The sequence below is a fragment of the Ursus arctos genome, unplaced genomic scaffold, assembly GCF_023065955.2.
Source record: "Ursus arctos isolate Adak ecotype North America unplaced genomic scaffold, UrsArc2.0 scaffold_16, whole genome shotgun sequence".
Taxonomy (NCBI): domain Eukaryota; kingdom Metazoa; phylum Chordata; class Mammalia; order Carnivora; family Ursidae; genus Ursus; species Ursus arctos.
Window position 1 is genome coordinate 52,756,929 of NW_026622830.1, and position 27,531 is coordinate 52,784,459.

A 27,531-nucleotide genomic window follows, 5' to 3' on the forward strand; every position below is an offset into this window, starting at 1 on the left:
GGGGTTGGAAGGGGGCTGGGGCCATCCTCTGGGACCCATACAGAAAGAACGGTGCTGTGGGAGTAGCATGTGCAATGCAAGGCCAGGCCTCTGACTCTGCTCCACATATGACTCTCCCCAGCACCCTGTGTCCCATCTTGGGTACCTGGCCTGACCAGAATTTGCAGGCTATCTATCAGTCCCTGGGCTGTGACCGTGTCGAGATCAAGGTGGCCTATGTGCATGGGGCCATGGTTCTGAAGTGGCATGCCTGGGACCTGACAAACCATGTCCCCCTTCTCCTGATGCAGCGGGAACTTCTGGCGCTCACTGAGGCAGAGGTGGAGGGTAAGGGGGATGGCAAGCTGGGAAGGCTAACTGGGATGCGGTTCATGGGCTGGGTATTCCTTTCAAGGCCATGGGGTCTGTCCTGGTTTTGCAAAGGCATCCGGAAAGTCAGTGATGTGGATGAACCTTTCTCTGTCTCCTGCCCCAGTGCCAGCTCCAGGGCTCCTTCCAGCGGCAGAGCCAGGAACAGGGCCTCCTATAGAGCTAGAGGCGACCCCGGCTCTGTGTCAACTGTCACCTGCGGTGTCAGAGCCAGCCTCCCCTCCGTCAGCTGTTCCAGAACTGCAACCCGTGCTCCCATCTTCTGCATGTGTGCCGGGTGCTGAGCAGCAGTCAGCTGGACCACCCTTTTTGCTAGAAAGTTTCACTCAGGCAACAGCCACAGAGCCCACCGCGGCCCCAGAGGCTTCCTGCCACCGCTGTGTCACCCCAAAGAACCAGCTGGGTGAGGAGAAGCCCGACCTCCTGGACTTCCCTCCCAGGCTGGTGGCAGAGCAGCTCACGTATATGGATGCGGTGAGCAGCTGGGCTCTCAGGGTGGGCCAGGGGCAGGCCTTCCTTCTGCTCTCACCTGCCCCACACCTGCCTTTCCCTGATGTGGACTCCTATGGTCTGGGACCAAATCTCAGCTCCACCACTTCCCAACCCTGTCAACCCATCAAGGTGCTTAGCCCCAAGCTTTCACTGTCCAGCTGCGGACTGTAGCGAGAGACCCTGATAAGCACTGATACGGAGGTACTAGGGAGAAGAAATGAGCCAGAATGGAGAGACCAATGGGCAGGCCCTGGTCCCGTGGGTGGAGGAGGGCAGCTCCCTGTGTTCAGTCAAGTCCATGGGTCACCCACTCATGTGCCTTGGAGGATGAGTACCCTCAGCGTTGATTAGGCATCTGATGTGTCCATGAGGACAGGGCAGATGGAAAAACGTGTGGTTGCAGCTCCCGTGTGAGAATGTGCATCTGAAAGGGGGGAAGGACCAGGGGGATGGCCAGTTGGAGGGGAGGGGAAGAAGCCCCCTTGGGTTGGACCACCTTGCAGTGCCACCTGGAGCTGGGAGTTCCTGAGCATGATCAGGGTGCCAATGCCCTCCTTCCTTCCCTTGCTCTGTTTGCTCCTGGGTCATTGTGTACTGGGTTCCCTCAGGGAAAAACAGTGGAATGAAATCCACGGTCTCCAACCAGGCTCAGGCCAGATTCTCAGCTCCCTGAGGTCCAGCTCTGACCTGTGACCCCTACGTAGGACATGAGTCTTGCATGGGAAATTGCTGGGTGAACCAAGGTCCGCCTGTTCTCTAGGAGCTGTTCAAGAAGCTGCTGCCCCATCAGTGCCTGGGCTCCGTCTGGTCCAAGCGCAACAAGCCTGGCAATGAGCACCTGGCACCCACAGTCCGGGCCACTGTCGCCCAGTTCAACGGTGTGGCCAAGTGTGTCATCACCACCTGCCTTGGCAACCCAAGCATGACAGCCCGGGACAGGGCCATGGTGGTGGAGCACTGGATCAAGGTGGCCAAGGTATGCAACGGGAAGCCCAGCCGAGGTGCTCTCCTGAGTCTCGGGCACTGCTCTTCCCTTGATCAGGTCTCAGGGTGGAAGGCCCTGGTCTTTGCCCTAGGGACTGTGCAGTCCCTAGGCTCTTCCGTCCAGGGGCATGCTGACCTCGCCTTGCATGGCCCCATGCTGGGATGCTCCGTTTCTGCCTGGCTCCTTCCTTGGAGTGAGGTAAAATCTTCCTCCTCCTCTGGGCCTCACGTGTGCCCTTCGGCAGGTCCCTGGACAGCGGCTTCCTCCAGCAGGAGCACTTTCCCCTGAGGGGGACTGAAGCTTGAGAGCCAATCAGGTGCCGGCTCCCCAAGTGACAGCCCATTCTCTTCCCTCCCCAGGCCTGTCAAACCCTGAGGAACTACTCGTCCTTACGTGCCATCCTCTCGGCTCTGCAGAGTGTCTCCATTCACCGCCTCGAGAACACGTGGGGGAAGGTTTCCAGGTGAGTAGGCCTCTCTCCATGGAGGGACCAGGATGGACGAGGGAGCTCCCAGAGGCTTGTCCTCTTCCCCCTCAGGCAGCTTGGACCTTCTGGGAGGCGGCAAACCCCGACCACAGGACCTGGGCTGGTGGGTGCGTCTCTCAGCCTCCCTGGTGAGGAGGTCACCATGCCTCCCGCTTTAGAAATCAGTTTTGCCAAATGTCCCACACGGGGCTGAGCTGCATTAAATCTCTTCACGTGTTTCCTTGACAGCCACTAAGTTCTCTGCCCATTTGAACCCCAAATTGACCCAAACAGTGTTTCTCAATGAATATGGGAAGGGAGGCCCAGGACGAGCCACATGAGAGCTCCCTCCCATGTCCTACAAAGACCTTAGTGCTCAGAGGATCCCAGAAGAAACCCTCAACCAGGCAGGTTGACACTCTGGGGTTCTCAAAGAAAAGGCACTCGCACTCAACCCTGCCACATTATTCGTCCATTGATCCTGCCTCCCTTGCCTCTCTTCAGGAAGCCATTGAGGATCTTTCAAAAGCTGTGCAGCAAGGACACCGCACAGTGCAGGAACCTGCTCATCAAGGTAGCCTGGAAGGTGCAGGTCTGGAAAGAGAGGAGGGGTGGGAGGGAACAGGGTCCTGAGTGGATGAAGTCGGGAATGGTCTGAAGCATTCCTTGGGGAGGGGAAGCCTTTGGCATGAATGTGGCAACAGCCTAGGTGAGGATGCCGTTGGCGGCGAGGGGGCAAGCAGGTGGTGTCCAAGCAGACTCCCTAGCCTAGACACCCTCTCTCTCTGTGTCGACAGCTGGTCCAGGTGGGGGCCTTTACAAACCTGGAGAGCCCAGAGGACAGACCTGTGCTCAGTGATGGGGTTGGGCTGGGTTGAGGGCCACAACAATGATGAGAGTAATAGGACCCTGAGTCCTCAGGAGACCATGGGAGATAGGTGGAGTTGTCACGTTTCCCGATGAGAAAACAGGCTCGGGGAGGCCAGGCTGCAAGCTCAAGGTCACACATGGAGTGAACGTTGGAGTGAGATTGTTCTGGAATCACTCACGGCCTGCTTCTGGATAATGGGGCCTCAGGATCAGTATGAGTTAGGTCAGATGTCTAGGTTCTGAAGTCCAAGATGGTGGGGGCAAGTGGCCTGAGGGTATGATGGTCTCAAGGAACTTGTCCTTGGCCCTGCAGGAGCGACCATCCAATAGATTTGCCACCATGGTGATGGCCCTCCGGGGAGCCCAGAAGAGGATGCAGAAGAAGGTGAGTGTGCCTGAGGCCCAGGGCCTCCAAAGTCAGAGGAGGAGGAGGGCTCCTCCCTGAGGGCTGGAAGCCTCCCAAAAAGGAAAGATCAGGAAGGGGGGGGCCTTCCCACTCCAGCTGCGGCTTCTGGGGCCACAGCTTCTACAATTCTTATTTCAAAAGGACCAGGAGGAGGGTCCAGAGTGGTCCATAGAGAATGGGTTTTGCGGGTGGGGAGGGACCGACCTAGTGCTCCATTCCCTGGCATTTTTGAAAAGCAGGCCCTGAAGGTGATGAGGAGGAGTCTGATGTTCTGGGGGGGGAGGGGAAAGGGAACCCGTGGGGGGAGGCTGCTAAGGGTCCTAGGCTGCTCCACGTGAGCCCCTGGGGTGGGCTAGGAGGCTGGAGCATTTTCAGTGGAGGGTCCCTGTGGACACCAGAGAGCAGGGACTCATCCCAACCCTCCCCCTCATGACACAGGGTGTCGTGCCTTTCCTTGGCACTTTCCTCACCGAGCTGGTGATGTTAGATACCGCCATGGAGGACTATCTGGAGGTGGGTGAGCCTGAGGATTGTGGGGGAGGGACCAGAATCCGGAGGTTTGGGAGCAGAACGCCCCTGTACTGAGCCCTGAGCTCTCAGGACTCGGCAAACCTCCCGTCATGACAGCCTCACGGCTACCCTGTGAGCCTGGGGGCTGTTGCCCATCTCAGGGATGAGCGAGGTGAGGCTGCAGTTAGGCCACGGCTCCCGGTGCCGAAGACTGGTGAAGCAGCAGAGCTTCCTGAAGGCAAAGCTGCGTGAGGTCTGTCTGAGTGGACCTCAGCCTCCCCCGGTGAGTTTGCCCGTGGGGGGAGAATGAACTCAGGACCCTCCACGTCAGCAAGCACCTCAGTAGCCGCAGCAGCCCCTTCCTGCCTGAGGCTTCGGCCTCCCCTACTGTCTTCTGAGAGGGTGGTGCTGCAGGGTCCCGACCTGTAGCCAGTCCATCTGCCCCATGTCCTCCTTTCTCTGGACCCCAGAGCCTGGCCTAGATCCCAGGCCCACTATCTGTGTATGCACGGCCCCCTCATGGGTCCTGGCCATGGTGCAGCATGAGAAGGGATGGGAATCAAGTGCTCCTAAGAACCAGGGGCCTCATTCTGATGGACTTTGTCTGCATTCCAGGGGAATGAGATCAACCACCAAAAAAGAAATAAGGTGAGCATATGTGGCGCTTCCCGCAGGGAAGGGTAGGGAGTGGGCCTCAGAGATGTCCCTGGGAAGAACATTGCTTGGCTCCATCCCCTCCACCTCACATTTCCTGGGATCCCTTGAGAAGAAAGCAGTGCAAGTCCCATCCCGTTAGGAGATGGGGACAGAGCATGGCATCCAGGAGGACTTCCCGGAGGAGGGGCTACTGATACTCATCTCTGAGAACAGGTGGAGACCGGATGAATCTGCAGGGAGGAGGATGGCCATGTGTGCCAGGACCTGGGATGGGTGCCCCGTCCCGGTGCTCAACCCTCACCAGACCCTGCAGCTCCCCGCCCCCCCCCCCAGGCTCCCTATACATCCTGTGCTTCTCTCTCTGCTCAGGAATATCAAGTCATGACGGACATCATGCTGCTCCAGGTGGCTGCCGAGAATTACACCCTAGAGCCCGAGGATCCTTTTTGGGCCTGGTTCCAGGCTATGGAGCCGCTCAGCGAGGCTGAGAGGTGAGGCCCATCAGGAGCTGGGTCGGTGAGGTTCAGGGTGGACTCTTTCTGCTGGCCACTCCTGGGATCCTCCTTCCCTGGGCAGCCTCAGGCCTTGTTGCCGGGGCGCCAGACTCCAGCTGTGGGCAAACACTGGCAGGGACTCTTGAATGGAAGCTCCTGGGCAACTCACAGGTGTCCCTCTGTCCTTAGCTACACCCTGTCCTGCCAGCTGGAGCCCCGGTCCTAGCTGGTCAGCAGCACTCAAGAAGGAGAAGAACTGGCCGCAGTCAACCTCAGGGCTGAGCAAGTGTCCAGTGGCCCTGCAGGGATTCCTCAGCAGCTGCATCCTTGTGCCCATTGTCTCCACACCCCTTCCCCCCATCTATTTCCTTATGTAGGGGGCACCATTTAGTTGTTTTAAATAGTACCGTGATAGATTTGCATGTTAGGAGATTAAAGCCCTTGTTTTGTTTTAGAGCCCATGTGTGTGGTTTGGGTCTTTTACTTCCTGCAGTAATGGAAAACTTGCACAGACTCTCATATTCGTTCCTGACCTAGGAAATCCCCCAGAGTCATCAGCTACTGTACGTGGGAGGAAGGAGAAGTGCCAGCCCTTCTCCCTAGCCACTGGAGGGCACCCCCAAATCCCCCTTACTCAGAGCATGGGTCCATTTCAGTCAATGAATTTGAGCAAACAGCAGAGACAGCCCCTCAGAACTCCTGAGATTTAGAGGTTGCAGGGACTTTCCCAGGAATAGCAACAACCACTGAAAGTGGGAGTCCTTAAGACTTGTACGCCCCAGAACTCCTTCCTGCCCCAGGACTGGGGTTGCCTTTCTCCGCTCTAAGGCCAGGAAGACTGTGTCCTGCTTCTTCCGTTGAGATGCTTTTTTGGTTTTGTGTTTGGTTTTGTATTGCCCCCGTATTTGGAACTTGTCGTATTGTAGTTCAATCTCTGGAACTGCATCAGCACCTAGTGGGGAAAAACACGGAAGGAGATCAAATCCTGCGTGTGAAGGGGACAAAGCCAGAGGAAGATAATTTGCAGATGGACTCAGGGCAGGCAGGACTTTCCAGCCTCAGTCTCCCCGTTGGCCGTTTACCAAGTTTGTAATCTTTCTGGGATTCTTGTCAGTGATCTCTGGATTCCCTTTCCTGCTTGTTTTGTGTGTTGGGAAAAGATGGGAGGGGTACCTTAAAGGGCACACCTGAGCCTGGTTCCATGAACATCTATGCTGACCTAGGAGCCAGGATTTCCAGCCTTCGTGCATCTCCTTATGCAGTTCTTCTGAAGCAGCAGTTCCCTCCAGGCCCCAGGCTCTGTGTCCGATCCATGGTAGCCACTGTTCCCTGGCTGGCATCTGGTGGATCAGGGATGGGTTCTCTCTTGCCAGGATAATGGGTCATATCGTTTTTTTTTTTTAAGTTTTTTAAAACTTATTGGACAGAGAGCGATAGTAAGAGATTGAACAGAAGCAGGGGAGTGTGAGAGGGAGAAGCAGGTTTCTGTTGGAGCAGGGAGTCTGATGCAGTCCTGCATTCCAGGACCCTGTGATCATGACCTGAGTCGAAGGCAGAAACTTAAAGGCAGAGCCACGATGGTGCCCCATGGCCCATATCCTTGACCAGAGAAACCCACCCTCTCCTTGGTGGTCAAGGGGACTTTTAGGTCCATGTTGTTCTGAAGTCCATGTCTCAAACATTCTCTAGTTTACACACTTAGTCTCAGTTTCCACTCTTACACCAATTTGTCCAAAATTGGGTACTCAGCTTGAGCCCCCAGACCTACTGAGTCCCCTGCACATTGAAAGTGAGGAGATGAGAAGCATCTAGCATGCACGTGGTTGCCAAAACAAAGCAGAGGTAGGAATACTTCTATCAGACAAAACAGAATGAAAAAAAAAAAAAAGAGTAGTAAGACACAAAGAAGGACACTGTGTCATAATCATGGAGACAATGCAACAAGAAGATAGAACAATTTTAAATATTTAGACACCCATCATAGGAGGACTCAAATACTTTTATAAAATAGTTAATAAGTGGTGCCTGGGTGCCACAGCGGTTAAGCGTCTGCCTTCGGCTCAGGGCGTGATCCCGCCGTTATGGGATCGAGCCCCACATCAGGCTCTTCCGCTATGAGCCTGCTTCTTCCTTCCCACTCCCCCTGCTTGTGTTCCCTCTCTCACTGGCTGTCTCTATCTCTGTCGAATAAATAAAATCTAAAAAAAAAAAAATAGTTAATAAAAAACAGCAGGCAACTAATTGACTGTAATGCAATACAGTAGGGGTTCTAACACCCCACTTCTATTAATGTGGACTTGATCCAAAATGAAAATCAACAAGGAAACAGTGGCTTTGGGTGATGCACTGCTTTTAACAGACGCATGCAGAGCATCCCGTCCTAAAACAGCAGAACACTCATTCCGTTTGCGTGCACATGAAACGTCCTCCAGAACAGATCACTATTAGGCCACAGAACAAGTCTCCACTAATTAAAAAGATGGAAATCATAGCATGCATCTTTTCTGACCACAATGCTATGGACTAGAAATCAACCACAAGAAAACACCAGGGAAGACCATGAATACATGGAGGTCAAAGAACATTCTCCCAAACGATTAGTGATTCAAGCAGGAATTCTAAGATGAAGTAAAAATTAAATGGAAGTAAAGAACAACGATAAGACATGGGTCCCAAAACTTTGGGATACAACAAAAGTGAATCTTAGAGGACGGGTTACAGCAATACAGAAGCAAGAACAATCTCCCATCCCATCACCTGACACAAAGGGATCTAGCATAAGAACAGCAGAGAGCTCTAGAGCAGGGGATCAGCCTTGGCGCGTTGGAGCTCTTGCTGTTGGGCCCATGCATAGCTTCTGTCCTTGCTCAATTTCCCGGCAAGGATGGTGTTCTTTCCCTTCTTCCAGAAAAATTCCCATCAGGGCCACTGGAGAATCAACCCTTTATGGAATTCTAGAATGCTAGAAACTGCCAAAAAGGCCCAGGAAACAACCATGCCTTCCCCATTTGGTATACCAAGGTGCTGATTAGCTTTCTCTTTGGGGAACATTCAACAGTGGTTTTTTGAGACATCATCTTAGGCCCGGATCCCCTGAGGATCTCATGAAAATACAGATTCTGATTCAGTAACACTGGGAGGGACCTGAGACTCTGCATTTCCAACATACTCCCAGCAGATGCCGAGGCTGCTTGTCCACGGACCACACTGAGAACAAGGAGCCAGCGGGCCATTCGACAAAAGTTATCTGTTTCACCAGTGAAAACAGAATTTTCAGCAACAGTTTGGCTACAATGAGGAGGCCTTTTTATTGTCAGGAAGATAAACAGCCAGGGCAGGTCTTTGTCCACATCGGCAGGCCTCTCCTGCTCTTCTCTTCCGGGGTATATGGAGGCAGGATGGAAGGAGGTCAATAGTTTATGAGCTTCTTTAGTTCAGTGGGTTTCCTTCCTGTGCCCTCCCGTATCTCTGCGATGTGTGCAGAGCACATAGTCCTTTCAAGAGGGGTGGCCGAGGCTGAAAGGGGGTAAGGTGGGAGCCTGAGCTCCTGAGTCAGCCCTGACACGTGGGCAGAGGCAGGCGCTAGGGGCCACTCTGTGTGTGGTGCACGGGCTCACTTGGAAATCCGCTAAGTGGGGCAGATGAGCCTGAGAGGTGTGGCATAAGACACTGCTATAAACTACACTGATTTCCCAAAGGATTTTGCAAGTGCTCACAAAAGTTTGAACCTGAGCCCTGTGAGTCCTTTAGGAACAGGGAGATTATGGTCAGGCTTTGCCACAGCCTAAGGGTGAGAACAACAGGGCCTTTGTGGAGTGAGGCATTCATATTGAAGATAAAATATTAGCTGGGTGGTCCGGGATAATGAAGGCATTTATTACCCCGGCCAAGCACAGGTATGTCAGCCTGATCCTCAGACTGCCTGTGCAGAGTCTGGGTTCATGAGGTCTCCAGAGGGGTGAGGCTGGACACGTAAAGAGTTGGGATAAAGGCACCAATGACCAAAGCGGCTCAGGAGGACGAAAGAGTTGTGACCTGGGGATACAATGGAAGGATGGAATACCATTGCCCTGAAACTGAGACCGGTTTCCAAGAGCGTCCTTATAAACTCTGAACGACAGAGAAAATGGTCTCAATCCAGCCTCACAGGGAAAACACGTACCAGAAAAACAATGGACATCTATGAAGGGTTTAGGAAGCCAGGTGTCCCAGTGACCTGAGCACAGGCCCACAGTTGGCATGTGGGAGGACAAACCACTGGGTTGGCCATGACCTGAAAGTGACCTTGGAGCAGCCCATTGCCTTTCATTTTCCTCGTCTGCTGGGGACAGAGGTTGACTCTAGGTTCCGGAGTTGGCAGGCCTACAGCAGAAGGCAGATCAAAGTACATACTTACTCCATTCCATTCTGTTTACAAAAGATAATTTGGGGGCCCCTGGGTGGCTCAGTCAGTTAAGCGTCTGCCTTCAGCTCAGATCATGATCCCAGGTGCCTGGAGTCAAGTTGCACGTCAGGCTCCCTGCTCAGCAGAGTCTGCTTTTCCCTCTCCCTCTGGCCCTGCTCGTGCTCGCGCTCTCTCTCTTAAATCAATAAATAATGAAAAAATATTTTTACAGAAAGACAATTTGGAAGCCTTGGTGGAATACTTCTCTAAGAATGCCAGTTAAGGAGTAGAATTTTCCAGAATAGGAGTACCAAATGGGCCAGGTACCACACCCCCTTATCAGCTCTAGGGGAAAATTTTTTTAAATTTTTTTATTATGTTATGTTATTCCCCATACAGTACATCATTAGTTTTTGATGTAGTGTTCCATGATTCATTGTTTGCCTATAACACCCAGTGCTCCATGCAATACGTGCCCTCCTTAATACCCAGCCCCGGCCTAGCCCAATCCCCCACTCCCTCCCCTCTGAAACCCTCAGTTTGTTTCCCAGAGTCCATAGGGGAAGACGTTTTTAAACAAACACAATTTGATGAGTTTTGACACATGTATATACCCATGATAATGAACATAGTCATCATTCTCAAAAAATTCCCTGATGCCCTTACAATCCTTCCCTCCCCCAACCGTCCCGTCACCAGGTAATCACTGGTCTACTTTCTGTCTGTCTGTTTATTTTTATGCAAGGGTGCTCTTTATTTTTTTATTTAAATCCAATTAATTAACATATAATGTATTATTTGTTTCAGAGGTAGAGGCCAGTGATTCATCAGTCTCATATAATACACAGTGCTCATTACATCACGTGCCCTCCTTAATGCCCAGCACCCGGTTACCCCATCCCCCACCACCTCCCCTCCAGCAACCCTCAGTTTGTTTCCTATGATTAAGAGCCTCTTATGGCCTGTCTCCCTCTCTCTCATCTTGTTGTATTTTTCCTCTCTTCCCCATGATCCTCTATTTTGTTTCTTTAATTCCACGTATGCATGAGATCATATGATAATTGTCTTTCTCTGATTTATTTTGCTTAGCGTAATCCCACCAGTTCCATCTACATCATTGCAAATGGCAAGATTTCATTGTTTTGATGGCTGAGTAGTATTCCATTATACATACCACGTATATACATTCCATTCCATATATACCACATCTTCTTTATCCATTCATCTGTCAATGGACATCTGGGCTCTTTCCATAGTTTGGCTGGTGTGGACATTGCTGCTATAAACATTGGGATGCAGGTGCCCCTTCGGGTCACTATATTTGTATCTTTGGGATAAATACCTAGTAGTGCAATTGCTGGGTCATAGGGAAGTTCTGTTTTTAACTTTTTGAGGAACCTCCAAATTCTTCTCCAGAATTAGGTACCAGTTTCCACTCCCGCCAACAGGGCAAGAGGGTTCCCCTTTCTCCTCATCCTTGCCAACATCTGTCATTTCCTGACTTGTTAATGAGGTGGTATCTCATTATGATTTTGATTTGTATTTCCCAAGTGATATGGAACATTTTTTCATGTGTCTGTTGTCCATTTGTATGTTTTCTTTGGAGAATGTCTATTCGTGTCTTCTGCCCATTTCTTGCTTGGATTATTTATTCTTTGGGTGTTGACTTTGATAAGTTCTTTATAGATTTTGGATATTAGCCCTTTATCTGATTAAGACATTTGCAGATATCTTCTCCCATTCCGTGGGCTGCCTCTTAGTTTTTTTGACTGTTTCCTTGGCTGTGCAGAAGCTTTTTATCTTGATGAAGTCCCACAAGTTCATTTTTTCTTTTGTTTCCCTTGCCTTTGGAGATGTGTCATGAAAAAGGTTGCTGTCCTAGAGGTTGCTGCCTATGCTCTCCTCTAGGATTCTGATGGATTCCTGTCTCACATTTAGGTCTTTCATCCATTTGGAGTTTATCTTTGTGTATGGTGTGAGAGAGTGGTCAAGTTTCATTCTTTTGCATGTAGCTGTCCAATTTTCCCAACACCATTTGTTGAAGAGAGCGTCTTTTTTCCATTGGGTATTCAGTCCTGCTTTGTGGAAGATAAATTGACCATAGAGTCGAGGGTCCACTTCTGGATTCTCTGTTCTGTTCCATTGATCTATGTGTCTGTTTTTGTGCCGGTACCATACTGTCTTGATGATTACAGCTTTGTAATATAGCTTGAAGTCTGGAATCATGATGCCTCCAGCTTTGGATTTCTTTTGCAATATTACTTTTGCTATTGGGGTCTTTTCTGGTTCCATACAAGTTTTAGGATTGTTTGCTCTGGGTCTATGGAAAATGCTGATGGTATTTTGATAGGGATTGTGTTGAATGTGTAGATTGCTTTGGGTAACATAGACATTTTAACAATATTTGTTCTTCCAATCCATGAGCATGGAATGTTTTTCCATTTCTTTGTGTCTTCCTCGATTTCTTTCATAAGGTTCTATAATTTTCAGAGTACAGACCATTTACCTCTTTGGTTCTGTTTATTCCTAGGTAATTTAATGGGTTTTTTGGGCAACTGTAAATGGGATCGATGCCTTCTCTTTCATCTGCCTCATTCTTAGTGTATCAAAATGCAACTGACTTCTGTGCACTGATTTCATATCCTGCCACTTTGCTGAATTCCTGTATGAGTCCTAGCAATTTTTGGGTGGAGTCTTTGGGACTTTCTCCATAGAGTACCTTGTTTGACTTCTTCTTTGCCAGTTTGGATGTCTTTTCTTTCTGTTGTCTGATTGCTGAGGCGAGGACTTCCAGTACTATGTGGAACAACAGCAGTGAGAGTGGACAGCCTTGTCATGTTCCTGACCTTACGGGAAAAGCTCTCAGATTTTCACCATTGAGGATGATATTTGCCATGGGTTTTTCATATGTGGCTTTTATGATGCTGAGGCATGTTCCCTCTATCCCTACACAGCAGAGAGTTTTTATCAAGAAAAGATTTTGTATTTTCTTAAATGCTTTTTCTGCATCAATTGAGAGGATCGTATGGTTCTTGACCTTTCTTTTATTAATGTGGTGTATCACATTGATTGATTTGCAGATGTTGAACCATCCTTGCAGCCCAGGAACAAATCCTAAATGGTCACGGTGAATTATCCTTTTAATGTACTGTTGGATCCTATTAGCTAGTATCTTGGTGAGAATTTTTGCATCGATGTTCATCAGGAATATTGGTCTGTAATTCTCCTTTTTGGTGGGGTCTTTGGTTTGGGGATCAATGTAGTGCTGGCCTCATAGAAAGAGTTTGGAAGTTTTCCTTCCATTTCTATTTTTTGAAACAGCTTCAGGAGAATAAGTTATTAATGCTTCTTTATATGTTTGGTTTCCGCTGGTAGGCCATCTGGTCCTGGACTCTTGTTTGTTGGGAGATTCTTAATTACTGCTTCAATTTCTTTGCTGATTATGGGTCTGTTCAGGTTTTCTAGTTCTTCCTGTTTCAGTTTTGGTAGTTTATATGTTTCTGGGAATGCATCCATTTCTTCCAGATTGCCAAGTTTGTTGGCACATAATTGCTCATAATATGTTCTTATAATTGTTTGTATTTCTTCAGTGTTGGTTGTGATCTCTCCTCTTTCGTTTGTGATTTTGAGTCCTTTCTCTTTTCTTTTGGATAAGTCTGGCTAGGGTTTATCAATCTTATTCTTTCAAAGCATGAGCTCCTAGTTTTGTTGATCTGTTCTACTGTTCTTTTGATTTCTATATCATTGATTTCTGTTCTAATCTTTGTTATTTCTCTTCTCCTGCTGGCTTTAGGCTTTATTTGCTGGGTTTTTTCCCCATCTCCTTTAGGAGTAAGGTTAGGATGTGTATTTGAGAATTTTCTTGTTTCTTGAGAAAGATCGGTATTGCTATATACTTCCCTCTTAGGACTACCTTTGCTGCATTCCAAAGGTTCTGAACTGTCGTGTTTTCATTTTCATTTGCTTCCATTTTTTTTTTTAATTCTTTAATTTTCTGCTTGGCGCATTCATTCTTCAGTAAGATGTTCTTTAAGCTGGGGCGCCTGGGTGGCACAGCGGTTAAGCATCTGCCTTCGGCTCAGGGCGTGATCCCGGCGTTATGGGATCGAGCCCCACATCAGGCTCCTCCGCTATGAGCCTGCTTCTTCCTCTCCCACTCCCCCAGGTTGTGTTCCCTCTCTCGCTGGCTGTCTCTGTCTCTGTCGAATAAATAAATAAAATCTTAAAAAAAAAAAAGATGTTCTTTAAGCTCCATGTATTTGTGGTCTTCCAAATTTTTTCTTATGGTTGACTTTAAGTTTTACAGCATTGTGGGGACACCTGGGTGGCACAGCTGTTAAGCGTCTGCCTTCGGCTCAGGACGTGATCCCGGCGTTATGGGATCGAGCCCCACATCAGGCTCCTCCACTATGAGCCTGCTTCTTCCTCTCCCACTCCCCCTGCTTGTGTTCCCTCTCTCGCTGGCTGTCTCTGTCTCTGTCGAATAAATAAATAAAATCTTAAAAAAAAAAAAAGTTTTACATTATTGTGGTCTGAAAATATGTAGGGAACCATCCCAGTCTTTTGGTACCTGTTGAGACCTGATTTGTGACCCAGTATGTGATCTATTCTGGAGAATGTTCCATGTGCACTTGAGAAGAATGTGCATTCTGCTCCTTTAGGATGAAGTGCTCTGAATATATCTCTAAAGTCCATCTGGTCCAGTGTGTCATCCAAAGCCCTTGTTTTTTGATGCAAAGAGTGAGATCTTGTTGATTGTTGATCTTCTGCTTAGATCATCTGTCCATTGCTCTTTGCAAACTGAAGGGTAAGAAATCAGAGAAAGACAAACCTTATGAGACTCTTGACTCTGGGAAACAACCTGAGGGTTGCGGAAGGGGAGTTGGATGGGTGGATGGGGTAACTGGGTGATGGGCATTAAGGAGGGCACGTGATGTAATGAGCACTGGGTATTATATGCAACTGATGAATCACTAAACTTCACCTCTGAAACATATACTATACATTAATTTTTTTAAAAAAAAAAGCAGGTAGATAGAGCAATGGAACAGAAGAGAGAGCCCCCAAATAAATTCACACATACATGGATAAATGATCTTTGATGAGGGTGCCAAGAGTACACAATGAGGAAAGGATAGTCTCTTTAACAATCAACAGAATGAAAAGGCAGTCTATAGAATGGGAGAATCCAATTGCAAACCTTGTATCAGAAAAGAGACTAGGGGCCCTGGGTGGCTCAGCTGATTAAGCATCCAACTCTTGATTTCAGCTTAGGGCATGATCTCAGGGTTATGAGTTCAAGCCCTGCTTTGGGCTCCATACTCATTTTGGATTCTGCTTGAGATTCTCTACCTTGTCCTCTGCCCCACCTACTACTTGCTCACTCTCTCTCTAAAAAATAAAATCTTTAAAAAATAAAAAAGAGGCTAATATCCAAAATATATAAGAAACTGCTACTAATCATTAAAATAAAAGTGTTTAATCCAGGGGCGCCTGAATAACTCAGTTGGTTAAGCATCTGCTTTCTGCTCAGGTGATGATCCCGGAGTCTTGGAATCAAGTCCCACATCAGGCTCCCTGCTCAGCAGAGTCTGCTTCTCCCTCTGACCCTCCCTCCTCTTGTGCTTTCTCTCGCTCTCTCAAAATAAATGAATCTTTTAAGAAAGTGTTTCACCCAACATAAAAATGGGCTAAATATTTCAATAGACATTTTTCCAATGAAGAAATACAAATGGCTGACAGACATATGAAAAGCAGCTCAGCATCATTAATCATCAGAGAAATCCAAATCAAAGGACAATATCATGTCACCTGTTAGGATGGTTTATATATATGTTGGTAAGAAAATGGAAATTTGAACATTCATATACTGTTAGTGAGAATGTAAAATGGTACAGCCATTATGGAAAACAGTACTGAGTTTCCTCAGATAATTGCAAATAGAACCACCATATGATCCAGTAATCACATATCTAGGGATACATCCAAAGGAAATGAAATCAGTAGATGACCCTAGTATTTGTTATGATAGTCACCAACTCCTGTGTCGTGTTGAATTCAGAGGAAATAATTTTATCTTCCATCACTATTATGTTAACTATAAACTGTAAGTGTCCTTCATCAAGTTGACAAAGTCTTTCTTAATTCTTATTTTGCTGAGAGTTTTTAAAATCTTGAATGTATGTTGAATTGTCCTAAGTGCTTTTTCTGTATCTGCTGAAATGATCAAGATTCTTCTTCTTCAGTCCATTGACTTGGGAATTACTGTATCAGTTTCCCATTGCTGTAACCAATTACCACAAATGTATTGCCTTCAAACCTCATAAATATAGTGTCTTACACTTCTGCAGGTTAGAGTCTCATATGGGCCTCACTGGACTAAAATAAATACGTCTGTAGGGTGTTCCTTTTTGGAGGCGCTGGGAGAGAATCTGGTTCCTGGCTTTTTCTAGCTTCTAGAGGTTGTCTACACTCCCTGCTTAGTTGCCCCTTCCACCTCTAATGCCAGCAATAGCTGACTGACTGCCCCACATCCTAGTGGACTCTTCTGCTGCACTTCCACTTTTAATGACCTTGTGACCACTTGGATAATCCAGGATCATCTCCTGATTTTAATGTGAGCTGATTGGCAACCTAATTCCATCTGCAACTTTAATTCCCCTTCCCCATGTAAGGCAACATGCGGGCAGATTCCAAGGATTAGAACATGGACATTTGTGGGGGGCATCATTCTGCTAGAGATGGTACCCAGGGCTGAGTGTCAAGGAGCAGGGACATATATGAATGCAGGAGCCCATCTCCCCATGGTGCCTAGGGAGAGAATAAGAGGGACTTAGGGTTGCCCCTTTCTGGAATCTCAGGGAGCAGAGCTCTTGAGCATCTATACACGACCTGTGCCCCTCTCATTGTGCTCCTCACTTTCTGCACAGATGAGAGCTGAACTTTTCTGGGTGGAAGATTTGTGGGGGGCCCCTCATTCAGCTCTGGTCCACTCCCTCATTCACCCAACTCACTGTTCTACTTGTCCCTCCCCCATGCCAGGGTCTGTGGTCCAGGTGGGGTTGACTCAGCCACCCTCAGTGTCCAAGGGCCAAGGAGAGATGGCCACCAACACGTGCACTAGGGGAGCAGCTCAGCTTCAGCAACACCTGGGCTTTGTTGCCAAACTCCTGACCCCCAGATTTGCAATTGCCTCTCAGAAGAGCTTCCTGGGCTCCAGGTCAGGCAGCCAGGCTTCTTGATCTCTGGGCTTCAGCCTGGAAAAGAGGCTGATTATTACTGCTTAGTGTGGGACAGCAGCTTGATGCCTACATTGTCCTCAAGGCCCACAGGGAAGTGAGATAAAAACCTGTTGGCTGTCTGTACCTTCTCACTGTCCAGAGTTATTGCTGTCATTTTGTGGGCAAGTGGCTGCTGCTGAGTTCTGGAGTAGTGTAATGGGGGCCGTCCTTTCTCCTCTGGTTCTCTGATACTGTGTGGTTGATGCACCCCCATTTCTAAGATCCTGGGTATGGTTTGCTGACCCAGCTGTCCACAATTTCTGGAGCTTTTGGTCAGATCACTCAGTCCTGCACTGGAAGTATTGGTGTGGATTATTATGTTAGTGACTGGAACCAGCTTTGCTCTGGGAAAAAAATGCAGAGTCCCTCTTCTTCCCTTGAAAGTTCTGCTTCCCTCCAATTTCCTGATACCATATGTGTACACCCAAACAACAGACCCAATCAACCCTTGGGTCCAGTATCAGGCAGAGGTTAACTGGCGTGTGCCAAAGAGGGCTGGGTGGTCCCTCCCATTCCTCAGAGTGGAGCACCCACAAGATGTGCTTAGCGCTCTCTCCCTCTCCTTGAGGCCTTCCCTATTTTGTCCCCCAATCAGGAATGATGGAGAGAGAGCAACACAGGATGAGGTGAAGGGGATCCCCCTGACTGCCACAGTGGAAAGTGGGTTGGTCTTGGCTGATCTGTCATGGACTTTGGTCCTTCTGCTGTTCTTTTTTTTTTTTTTTTTAAGATTTTATTTATTTATTTGACAGAGAGATAGGCAGTGAGAGAGGGAACACAAGCAGGGGGAGTGGGAGAGGAAGAAGCAGGCTCCCAGCAGAGGAGCCCAATGTGGGACTCGATCCCGGAACGCCGGGATCACGCCCTGAGCCGAAGGCAGACGCTTAACGACTGCGCTACCCAGGGGCCCCTTCTGCTGTTCTGAATCTGGAACAAGTTCTCTCTCAGGTTGGGTTCCCTCTGGATCCCCCTCTACAGTGATCTACAATGGAGGAAGAAGCTGTGGAGGTCACTTCACTGAGTGCAAGGCTGTGGAAGAGGCTGCAGTCTTAAGAGGAGGCTCCTGGGCAGTGAAGAGACCCCACTCTGGGAGGAGGGGATAGTGGACAGGTGGATGGGCATGCAACTCTCTCTCCAAGGTCCCCTTCTGTATGTACATCTGGCCCTAACACAGCAGGAGGAGTTGTGGGCCTGCCTTGCCACAAACCCCTGGGGTACATCAGCTGTGGGAGGCCATCAAGGGGAGGGGAAGGATCTGCATGACTTCCCTGTCCTCCCTTTGAGTGGGGCCAGTAGGTAAAATCAACTTTGGGCCCCGCGGGAAGCAGAACTCGAAGGGTCTTTCCATCACAGCCTCGTCCTCTTTCCTCCCCACTCCTCTCACTCTCTGCTCAGGTGATTTGTTGACAGTGGATCAGGGGAGGCCCTGCCACTTCCTTCTTATAGACATCATATGACCTCAGACTCACCATCCCTGTGTCTCTTTCCATTTCAGGGCCCTGGGCACAGTCTACACCGTCTCGGGAATCTCAGTGTCGGGGTCTCCTGGACAGAGAGGTGCTGTGTCTCGCACTGGGCTCGCAGTGCGTCATTGGACTTTGGCACAGGATGAATGCTGTCCTCAAAACTGTGACCCTCTGAAGCCCCCGCACTTAGCTTCCTCTGGTATTCTGGTGATGCATGCTGCTTCAGTTAGTTGTGAAAAGTCCTATTCAACGGAAAACTGAGTATATTTAGAATGATGTGTTCATTGAATAGATCGATGTAAGAAGTGACCTCTAAGGATTCATGTGTGAGTTCTTTTCTCTAGGAAATTGTCTTGATGACTCATCCCATGTCTTCCGTGACTATAGGATTAACCATGCTTTTTTGCCTCAATTTGGACAAGTCACTTAACTCCTTTGCAGGTAGGCTGCATGCAGAGGTGACCAAACTTATTTTACAAGTTTGGACTAAATGAACAAATGCATTGACTGCTTAGGACATGTGGAAGACCCCTGAGGGTGGGTCTTTGGAAAAACCCTGAGAGACCGTGGTCAACCTGGCCGGGAGGGCAGTGACACCGCAGTGCTACTATGTATCCTACATCCTCTAGACTCCAGGAGAGACATCCAGCTGTAGCCACCCATGTTTTAAGAAAAAGTGGCAGGGAAAAAGACAAAATGTCAGACACAAAAGAAAGAACTGAGAAAATAATGCCCATAACATAGGATGACTGGGGTTGACTGTGACAATGGAGAGAGACAGCTGTGACAAGACAAGGATCTCAGAGCTGCAGAGAGGCGCATGCCTCTCTGAGTGATCATGATTTGCTCAGAGGACATGACCCAGTAATGTGAGACTAGGCTGTCAGTAGGCCACCAACCAACATTTAGTGAAGGGTAGCATGACAGATACATCCCAAGATCTTACATGAATACAACTTTTCTCTCTCCTCACAAATGCCCCCTTGAGGAATGACTGTTAGTCCTGTTTTCGACATGAGGAGACATCTCCTAGAAATGTTTTTTGATCCTGCTGTGTGTCATGTGGTGTGAATGGCAGAGCGAGGCATGGTGCAGACCATGCAGATTCAGATCCTGCACCCTCCCCACTGCAACGTGTTGTCCTCACTGCACTGTCTCTGGAGAATCTCTGTCCCGTTCACCAGGTGCAAGGAGGTAAGTGCAGGATTACTGGTAAGAACTTCACATTCTCTCCCTCCATGGATCCTAATTATTCTTGGGAAGATATACATAAAATAACCACACAATAAAAAGTTCAACTAATAGGAGATCCCTGAAAAAGATGACCTGGGCACAGCTCTAGTCAGGGAGATTTTGGGAGGTTCTCTGGAAGAGGGGCTGACTGAACCCCTATCTGAGGAATGCATTCAGGGTAACTTGGGGTGCAGCCTGGGTAGTGGCTGGAGTGGGCAGTGGAGGAGGAGGTGATGCCTGCAGAAAGAACATCGTATGGATGGAATCAGGAGGCGATGAGGAAAGTTTGAGGACGAGGCGATGGGAGGTCAATGTGACTGGAGCTGTTTCGCAGTCAACAGACAACTCGTAACCAACCAAGCAAACCGCATGCTGCCTAGACACAGCTCAGTGCGGTCAACTCAAAGCCACAGTAATGCTGTCGTGAGGCTCAGACTTCCACTGTGACATGAGGCCCAGCGAGAAGCCGAGTCCTTCCCAACCCGTCTGCTGCACACACGTCAGTGTGATGTACGTGTCTGGAGTGGTCTCCAGGCAAACAGGATGATGAAAATCAGCTACTTCCTCTTGACTGCTCTAGCGAGGCCTTGGGCAATTTGGAGCAATTTTACATGTATTTTTTTAATTTTTTTTTAAAGATTTTATTTATTTGACAGAGAGAGAGACAGCGAGAGAGGGAACACAAGCAGGAGGAGTGGGAGAGGAAGAAGCAGGCCTCCCGCCAAGCAGGGAGCCCGATGCGGGGCTCGATCCCAGGCCCCTGGGATAATGACCTGAGCCGAAGGCAGACGCTTAACGACTGAGCCCCCCCCGGTGCCTGTACATATATTTTAAAGATACAGTGTGGATTTAGAATGATAGGCAGTTTTACACCATATCTTGGAATCTCTGTATATCTTCATGTTTTCTTTCTATATAGTACAAGCCTTATCAAGATAAGTAAAATATACATGACCAAAGATAATTGATTTTATTCCCAAATAACTTTCTCTATGACTGTGAAGATGAATTAAGTAAATTTACAAGTTCAAGAAATCATACATATATTAAATATCCAAACTCTACCATTACAAAATTGTGCATATGATAAGCTTTAGTTTTTTTTAAGTTGGAGGAAGAATATAACAACAAAGCCCTGTTTAATGACCTAAATTCAACCTGAGGATCTGGTTGGTCACTATTATCCAGAGGTGCCACGTCATATTATTCAGTATACGATTTTAAGAAAATTCTTTTATTTTTTTAAAATTTAATTCCTTTTAAAGTGACACTCTATTTTGAAGCTGAGTTTCATGTCTGTGACCTAACAGTGTGCACACAACTGCATGAGGAGTCTCTCTGAGACACAGTTTACGTTGAACTGTGATTCCTGCAAACACCTGAGGATAATCAGTCATGGACTGTGGCTTGAGTATGAGTATGATGTGGTGAGTGACTTTAGTGCAAATGGCAGCTTAAAGACCTCCAAAAATTCTCTCCTCAAAAAAAAATCAATGAGGAAACTGGCAAAAATTGCCACCAACATCTTAAGAACTCTGGAAATAAACTCAAACTTGCAGCAGTAGAGGGAATGTTGATACTGGTGGAAGAGGGAGGAAAAAAAACAGGTGAGTCTCAGTCAGAACCATGAGTTTTGTGCTGTTTTAACATGGCCTAGTCCCATCCCCTGCCCTGTGGCTGCAGAGTAGTTCAGAAAACTAAAGCCCATGTTCACAGTGAAAGACAGCAATGCGGGAGCCACTGGAGAGAACAGAATGGGTCCGGAGCTCCCTCAAAACCTCATTTCTAGAGAATTACCACTAATGGGTCTGAGGGATGTCTGCAAGACCCTACTTGTTTGACTGTTTGTGTTTAATCTCACTTGGAGCTTGCCCAGAACAAAAAGCCTTTTCCCAGCATAATTGTCAAAAAAGAAATTATAGGCAGTTGCTTAACTTGTGGTTGGTTGGTTAAAGTGATAGATATTAGTTGGAGCAAACAATAGAGTAATAGAAAGCTTACAAGGACCACCAAAAAATGAGATTTCCATGAGGGGATCTGAAAAGTTCTGACTTATTCTTACGAATCTAGAACACTGTAAGCATACCCAGGAGAGACCCTAGAAGGCCCTTAGCTCTCCCCCTGCCTGACCTGGATGTTCTGCACAAGCAACAATGAAGGTTTTCAGCTACCAGCTGAGTTTTGAAGATACGATTCAACATGCTCACGAAGCCCTTCGACAAAGACTGAATGACTTAGTTCTAGGCTGTTCGTGAGATCTCTCTCCGGCCAATAGCTGACCGCCATAGAGCTGAGCAGGGACTACAGTGGTCACACGTGACAAAGAATACAGACTTTGGAGAATTAGTTCATTAAAGTCACTAATGAGAAAGCAATGACAAAAAATAGCAAAGCCAACAAATCCTAGGGAAGAGTGAGAATCCGATTTCTAGAGTTGTCATATGATATTATTTTAAATAACCAATTTACAGTCCCCCTCCCCAGTAACAAGATACCTGCAGGGAAACCAGAAGTCTGACTGTGCAGAAAAAAGTTGGCATACCAGGGCCAAGTGTGCTTTCCTATGACAGGCCTGCTTGTCAGACTGACCCTGTCTGAAGTCTGGGAACTTGGAATCAAGAGGGTCCCCACCATTCTCTGGTAAGTGTGGCTTGCTGTGCCTAGACTGTTGGTGCAAACCCTGTGGTTTATGCAGCACATATCTTTGCTGATAGAACTCTGAAATTCAGGTATGTGCGAGGCAGAGGGTGCCTAAATGACCAGTTCCCACTAAAAACCTCTGAGTACAAAGTCTCTAATGAGCTTTCCTGGAAGATGTTTCACACTTTATTGCTGGAGGAATGAAGTGTACCTTTGTGATGCCACTGGAGCAGTTCTCTTGAAAGCTTGTGGCTGGTTTTCTCTGAACCTCCCATGCACCTTTCCCTTTGCTTATTTTGCTTAGTGTGCTTTCACTGTAATAAATCACAACTATCAGGATGGCTATATACTGAGTTCAGTTAGTCTTTCTAGAGGGACGGATGTTGGAGGTGCTCTTGGGCTGTCCCCCACACATAAGCTGATATACAAGGAGAAAAAAGCAATGAATACACACTGTCCCTAAGCAAAGTCCAGACACTGGACTTACGAGACAGATACTTTGTATCAGCTCTTTTAAGTATATGTAAAGAATTAAGGGAAATGATATTTAAAGAACTAAAACATAGTATGAGACTTATATCTCTCCAAGTAGAGAATAACAATAAAAAAGATGTGAATTATAAAAGAGAAACAGATATTCTGGAGTTGAAAAGTATAGTAACAACTGAAAATGTCACTAAAGGGGCTTGTATTCACTTCCTAGGACCGCTGTAAGAAATTACTACACTCTACATGGGCTAAAACAATAGAAATTTACTCTTTCACACATCTGAAGGCTGGAAATCTGAAGTCAAGCTATAACTTAGGCTCTGTTTCCTATTGAAAGAGCTAGAGAACTATCTTTCCTTGCCCCTTGCTATCTTTTGGTAGTTTCTGGAAATTCATGGCTTTCCTTGGATTGCATCTGCATCACTCTAAACCCTGCCTCTGTCATCACATGGTGGCTTTCTCCCCTCTGTGTCTGTGTGTCCAAACCTCCCTGCTCTTATAAGGACAGCAGCCATTCAATCAGGGCACACTCTAATCCAGTGTAACCTTATCTTTTTTTTTTTTTTTTTAAAGATTTTATTTATTTATTTGACAGAGATAGAGACAGCCAGCGAGAGAGGGAACACAAGCAGGGGGAGTGGGAGAGGAAGAAGCAAGCTCATAGCGGAGGAGCCCGATGTGGGGCTCGATCCCGTAACGCCGGGATCACGCCCTGAGCCGAAAGCAGACGCTTTAACCGCTGTGCCACCCAGGCGCCCCCAGTGTAACCTTATCTTGATTATATCTGCAAAGACCTTATTTCCAAATAAGGATACTTTCACAGGTACTGTGGGGTACAACTTTAATGTATAATTTGGGGAGACACAAAGCCACAACAAAGCTGAACAACAGATTTGAGCAGGAAAAAGACAAAAATTTGAAGATAGATTAATAGAGATCCAGTCTGATGAACAGTGAGTTAAAAAATATGGATGGGAGAAAAAAATAGCAGAGCCTCGCGGACCTGTATAATACAATAAGCATGCCAACATATGCACAAAGAAAAGTCCCCAGAAAAATAAAAGACAGGGAATGAAATATAAAATAAGTAAAAGATAAAATAAATAAAAGAGAGGGACAGTGAAAATATGTGAAGTAACAATAGCCAAAATCTCACCAAATTTCATGAGAAACATTAATAAAAATATTCAAGAAGTTCAAAAAAGTCCAAGCAGGATAAACCCACCTCATAATAAAATTGTTCAAGGCCAAAGACAAAGAGAAAATCATGAAAGCAACTAATCATTTACAAAGGCTCCTCAATTTTATGGCTAATTTTCATCAGAAACCAGAGGCCAGAAGGCAGTGGGATGACATGAAAAGTGCCAAAAGACAGGAACTGTCAGCCAAGAGCTCTGCATCTAGCAGATGTCTTTCAGTAATAAAGGAGACGTTGAGACATTCCCAGATAGCATCTGAGAGAACCCACTGCTTTCACAAGGCCTACAAAGAAATACTAAGGGTCCTTCAAGCTGAAATGAAAAGACAACAGAGTAACTTAAATCTACATGAAGAAATAAAGAGCTGCATAGGTTAATATACAAGAAAGTGTAAATATATAAGTATGTATATGTTGGCTAATGAATTTAAATAAAAAATATAAAAGTATGTAAGATGCGTATAATTGTAAACAATGTATTATTTTCTCCTGATTTAAAAGGCACCACCTGAAGTCAATATTATAAACATGCTGACGAGCACACAGTGTATAAAGATATAATTTGTATGACCATGGCAATAAGGGGAGGGTGTGCATTGAATCTACATGAAGGTAGTTTCTATATGCCATGGAAATTAATCTGGTATTAATCCAATTAGAATGTTATAATTTAAGGTGTTAATTATAATCTGAGGGAAGCTACTAAGAACATAACCCAGAATATATAGCAAAAGAAGCACCATGGAAATGTATTCGGTACGCTAGAACATAACATAAAAAACCGGTAATGGAGGACTATTAGAAAAGAGATGACATATACAGCCAAAAAACCAAACCAAAACAAAAAACAGATACCAATGCTAGCTGATTAGTAATTAAATATTCATGGATTATATACTCCAATTCAGAGGCAGATATTGGCAGAATGGATTTAAAAAAAACCCTATAATCTCCATTTGCTGCCTATGAGGGAGTCACGCTTTAAGTCTAAGACAGAGAGGTTGAAAATAAAAGGAAAATAAATGCTAAGCAAGTAGTAACCAAAAGAGAACGAGACTGGCTTTGATAATATAAGACAAACTTTTATGACATTTTTCTTCTAGAAAAAAAAAGGACATTTTATAATGACAAAAGGGCCCATCCTTCGAGATTATGAACGTTTTACAAGAAAACTCCAAAATACATAAAACAAACTGACAAAAATGAAGAGAAACAGACCCCTCAACAATAACAATTGGAGACTTCAATATTCAACTTCCAATAGTGAAAAGTCATTTCTTGTGATGCTCACAGGGTGGGAGGAGTAGGGGCTGAGATCCATATTTCATGGTGCAGGTACTGAAATTTAGAGATTAAGTGACTTTCTCAGAGTTGCAGCTCAACTGCAACTGAATGATGGTTCTGAGTCAGGGGATACAGACGGTTCCCTGGAGATAGAGATCCCTGATCACCTGAATACGAGATCAGGTCCTGGACACCTGAATTGAGCCCTTTCCTCACTCCCTTGCTCATATCCTCTTGCCCCAAGGTTTCTGCAGGCAGACACCTGGTATGTCAAGGAGGTGCCTGCACCAAGAGGATGGCTCAAATCCTGACCCAACTCCTGGCTCTGTGTTTCAATCCCTGACTCAAAATACATTGTCTTTCCTCCAAATGAAGAACAACCCCTGATGGAGTGGGGGGATCTGAGCATGTCTCCATCTCCCCTCACTTGCCCCCAGCACTTGATTCTATCTGCTGCCTTTCAGTGAGACTCCCTGGTGGTCAGGTGATCACCCTGAATGACCAGTAGTCTGCTTGCCTCCCAACTGGCTCAGAACCCAGGACATTCTAAACCAACTGCCCACGTGACAGTTGCCCAAAGAACTAGCTTCGTCTTCAACTGACCAAACTTGGATGATGAGCAGTTCATTAACTAGGAGAGGGGTCTGCCAGGCTGGACTTTTGTGGCTTAGTGGATGAAATCTACACACCTCCAGTGTCTCCCTGACTATCTGACCCACCCTCAGAGCAGCCACTACGGAAGGCATGGCTGAGAGCAGGAAGTAGCCACACTGGCCCTTGAGTATGCACCTTCCCTGCTCACTCCTTCCTTTCCAACATCCAGTGTCTTTTGTACAAACCACAGTCCTTCTTCTTGAATCTAATTACTGATTTTACTCCCATGCCATCTTCAATGGAGTAGTTAGTGGGGGTGATATTTGTGGCCCTACCATGTTGTTTGGTCAGATGCCCATTTCAATGTGGCTGAACCACTGTGGGCACAGCCAGCAGAAGAGTGGACAGCCAGCAGATCTTCTTAAACACAAATAGTTATATTGTGAATCCTGTGTTTGAATCCCTTATGATCTTTCTCTTTTTATAACCTGAGCCACAATCCTAGAAAACATACTGAAAATAGAACTGTTGATATGCAGCTGAGAGAAGACCCTGGGAGCACATTCATTCATTCCTATGCTGCACTTCTGTTCTATGAGCAAAGAGGGGTATTATGATCTGTGATGGGGCTGTGATTTCATGAGGATGAGACAATGTAGAAAGGCAGCACAGCACAGGGACGGAGAGAGAGAGAGGGAGCATGAGAGCTGGTGTCTGGTGGCTGGTATCAACTCATGCTAGAAGACACATGTACCTGGGAAAGTTACTTAACCCCTTTGTCCCTGGTTCCCTGTTCTGCGGCATGAGGCCTATTTACTAGTATTCCCTTATGAAGCTTAATATAAGACAGTCCAGACAGCACCTGGAGAAAATGACCGGTGCTGCGTAAGTGCTGTGTAAGTGTTCCAGCATTAACTGTCTGCAAGAATAAGCAAGGAATACAGGAGTGGCTGCCTCCGGAGAGGAAACTCGAACAGATACAGGGCAGGGGAGGGTGCAAGGTGACATTTCAGCCCTCACATGGGCATGATGCTTTACAGCTCATGGAGAGTATCTGTCATCATTTCCTGTCATCCCCCATCATCCTCATGGGTTATGCAGGGTAGGTGCTGTGACCCCTGTTTTGTGATTCATGGCTCTAAATTGTAGAGATTCTAAATGACGCCTGGAGTCACAAGGCTGATGACAGATCTGAGATAGGAAAGTAGTTGTTTCCTTGGGGACAGAGATCCCTGAACAACCCCTACCGCCTCCCCTGAGTCCTCCAGATCATGTGCTGGACTTCTGAACCAAGGGCTACCCTCCCTCCATTCCCCAAATTTTCCTGCCCCAAAGTTGCTGTCAGGACATAGAAGGTGCTGGAGCCAAGAGAAGGGCACATGCCTCCACCCAAACGTTTCAATCTCTGACCCAAAAGCTATGATATTTTCCTGAAAGGAAGTCCCTTAACAGGTCGGGGGAAAATCCCTCCTCCTCCCACATCATCACACATCAGCTGCCTCAAGGCAGACCGACGGTGTGACCAGTGGGCTGCTTGACTCCTATGTGGCCCAGAGCCCAGGATTTTCCAAGCCAACTTGCACATATAATTCCTCTCTAATGAATCAGCTTGGCCTTCAAGAACCAACCCTGGATGAACCACTAGCTAATGAGGAAAGTGACCTGATGGACTGGTGCTTTGCTGGTTTAATAGATGAAGCTGACATGTCCTCCA

General features: G+C 47.0%; 2 protein-coding genes across 2 annotated transcripts in view; one reads left to right on the forward strand and one right to left on the reverse strand.

Moving 5' to 3' along the window:
• The window catches only part of LOC125281937 (dual oxidase 1-like), a 172,851-nt gene that overhangs the window by 137,972 nt on the left and 7,348 nt on the right, over positions 1–27,531 (reverse strand).
• On the forward strand, positions 1,520–4,742 carry LOC130543848 (ral guanine nucleotide dissociation stimulator-like). Its single transcript, XM_057312868.1, has 5 exons — positions 1,520–1,837; positions 2,206–2,309; positions 2,817–2,886; positions 3,496–3,567; positions 4,027–4,742. Exons 1-5 carry the CDS (start codon positions 1,784–1,786, stop codon positions 4,171–4,173), a joined length of 447 nt encoding a protein of 148 aa, XP_057168851.1. The 5' UTR covers positions 1,520–1,783; the 3' UTR covers positions 4,174–4,742.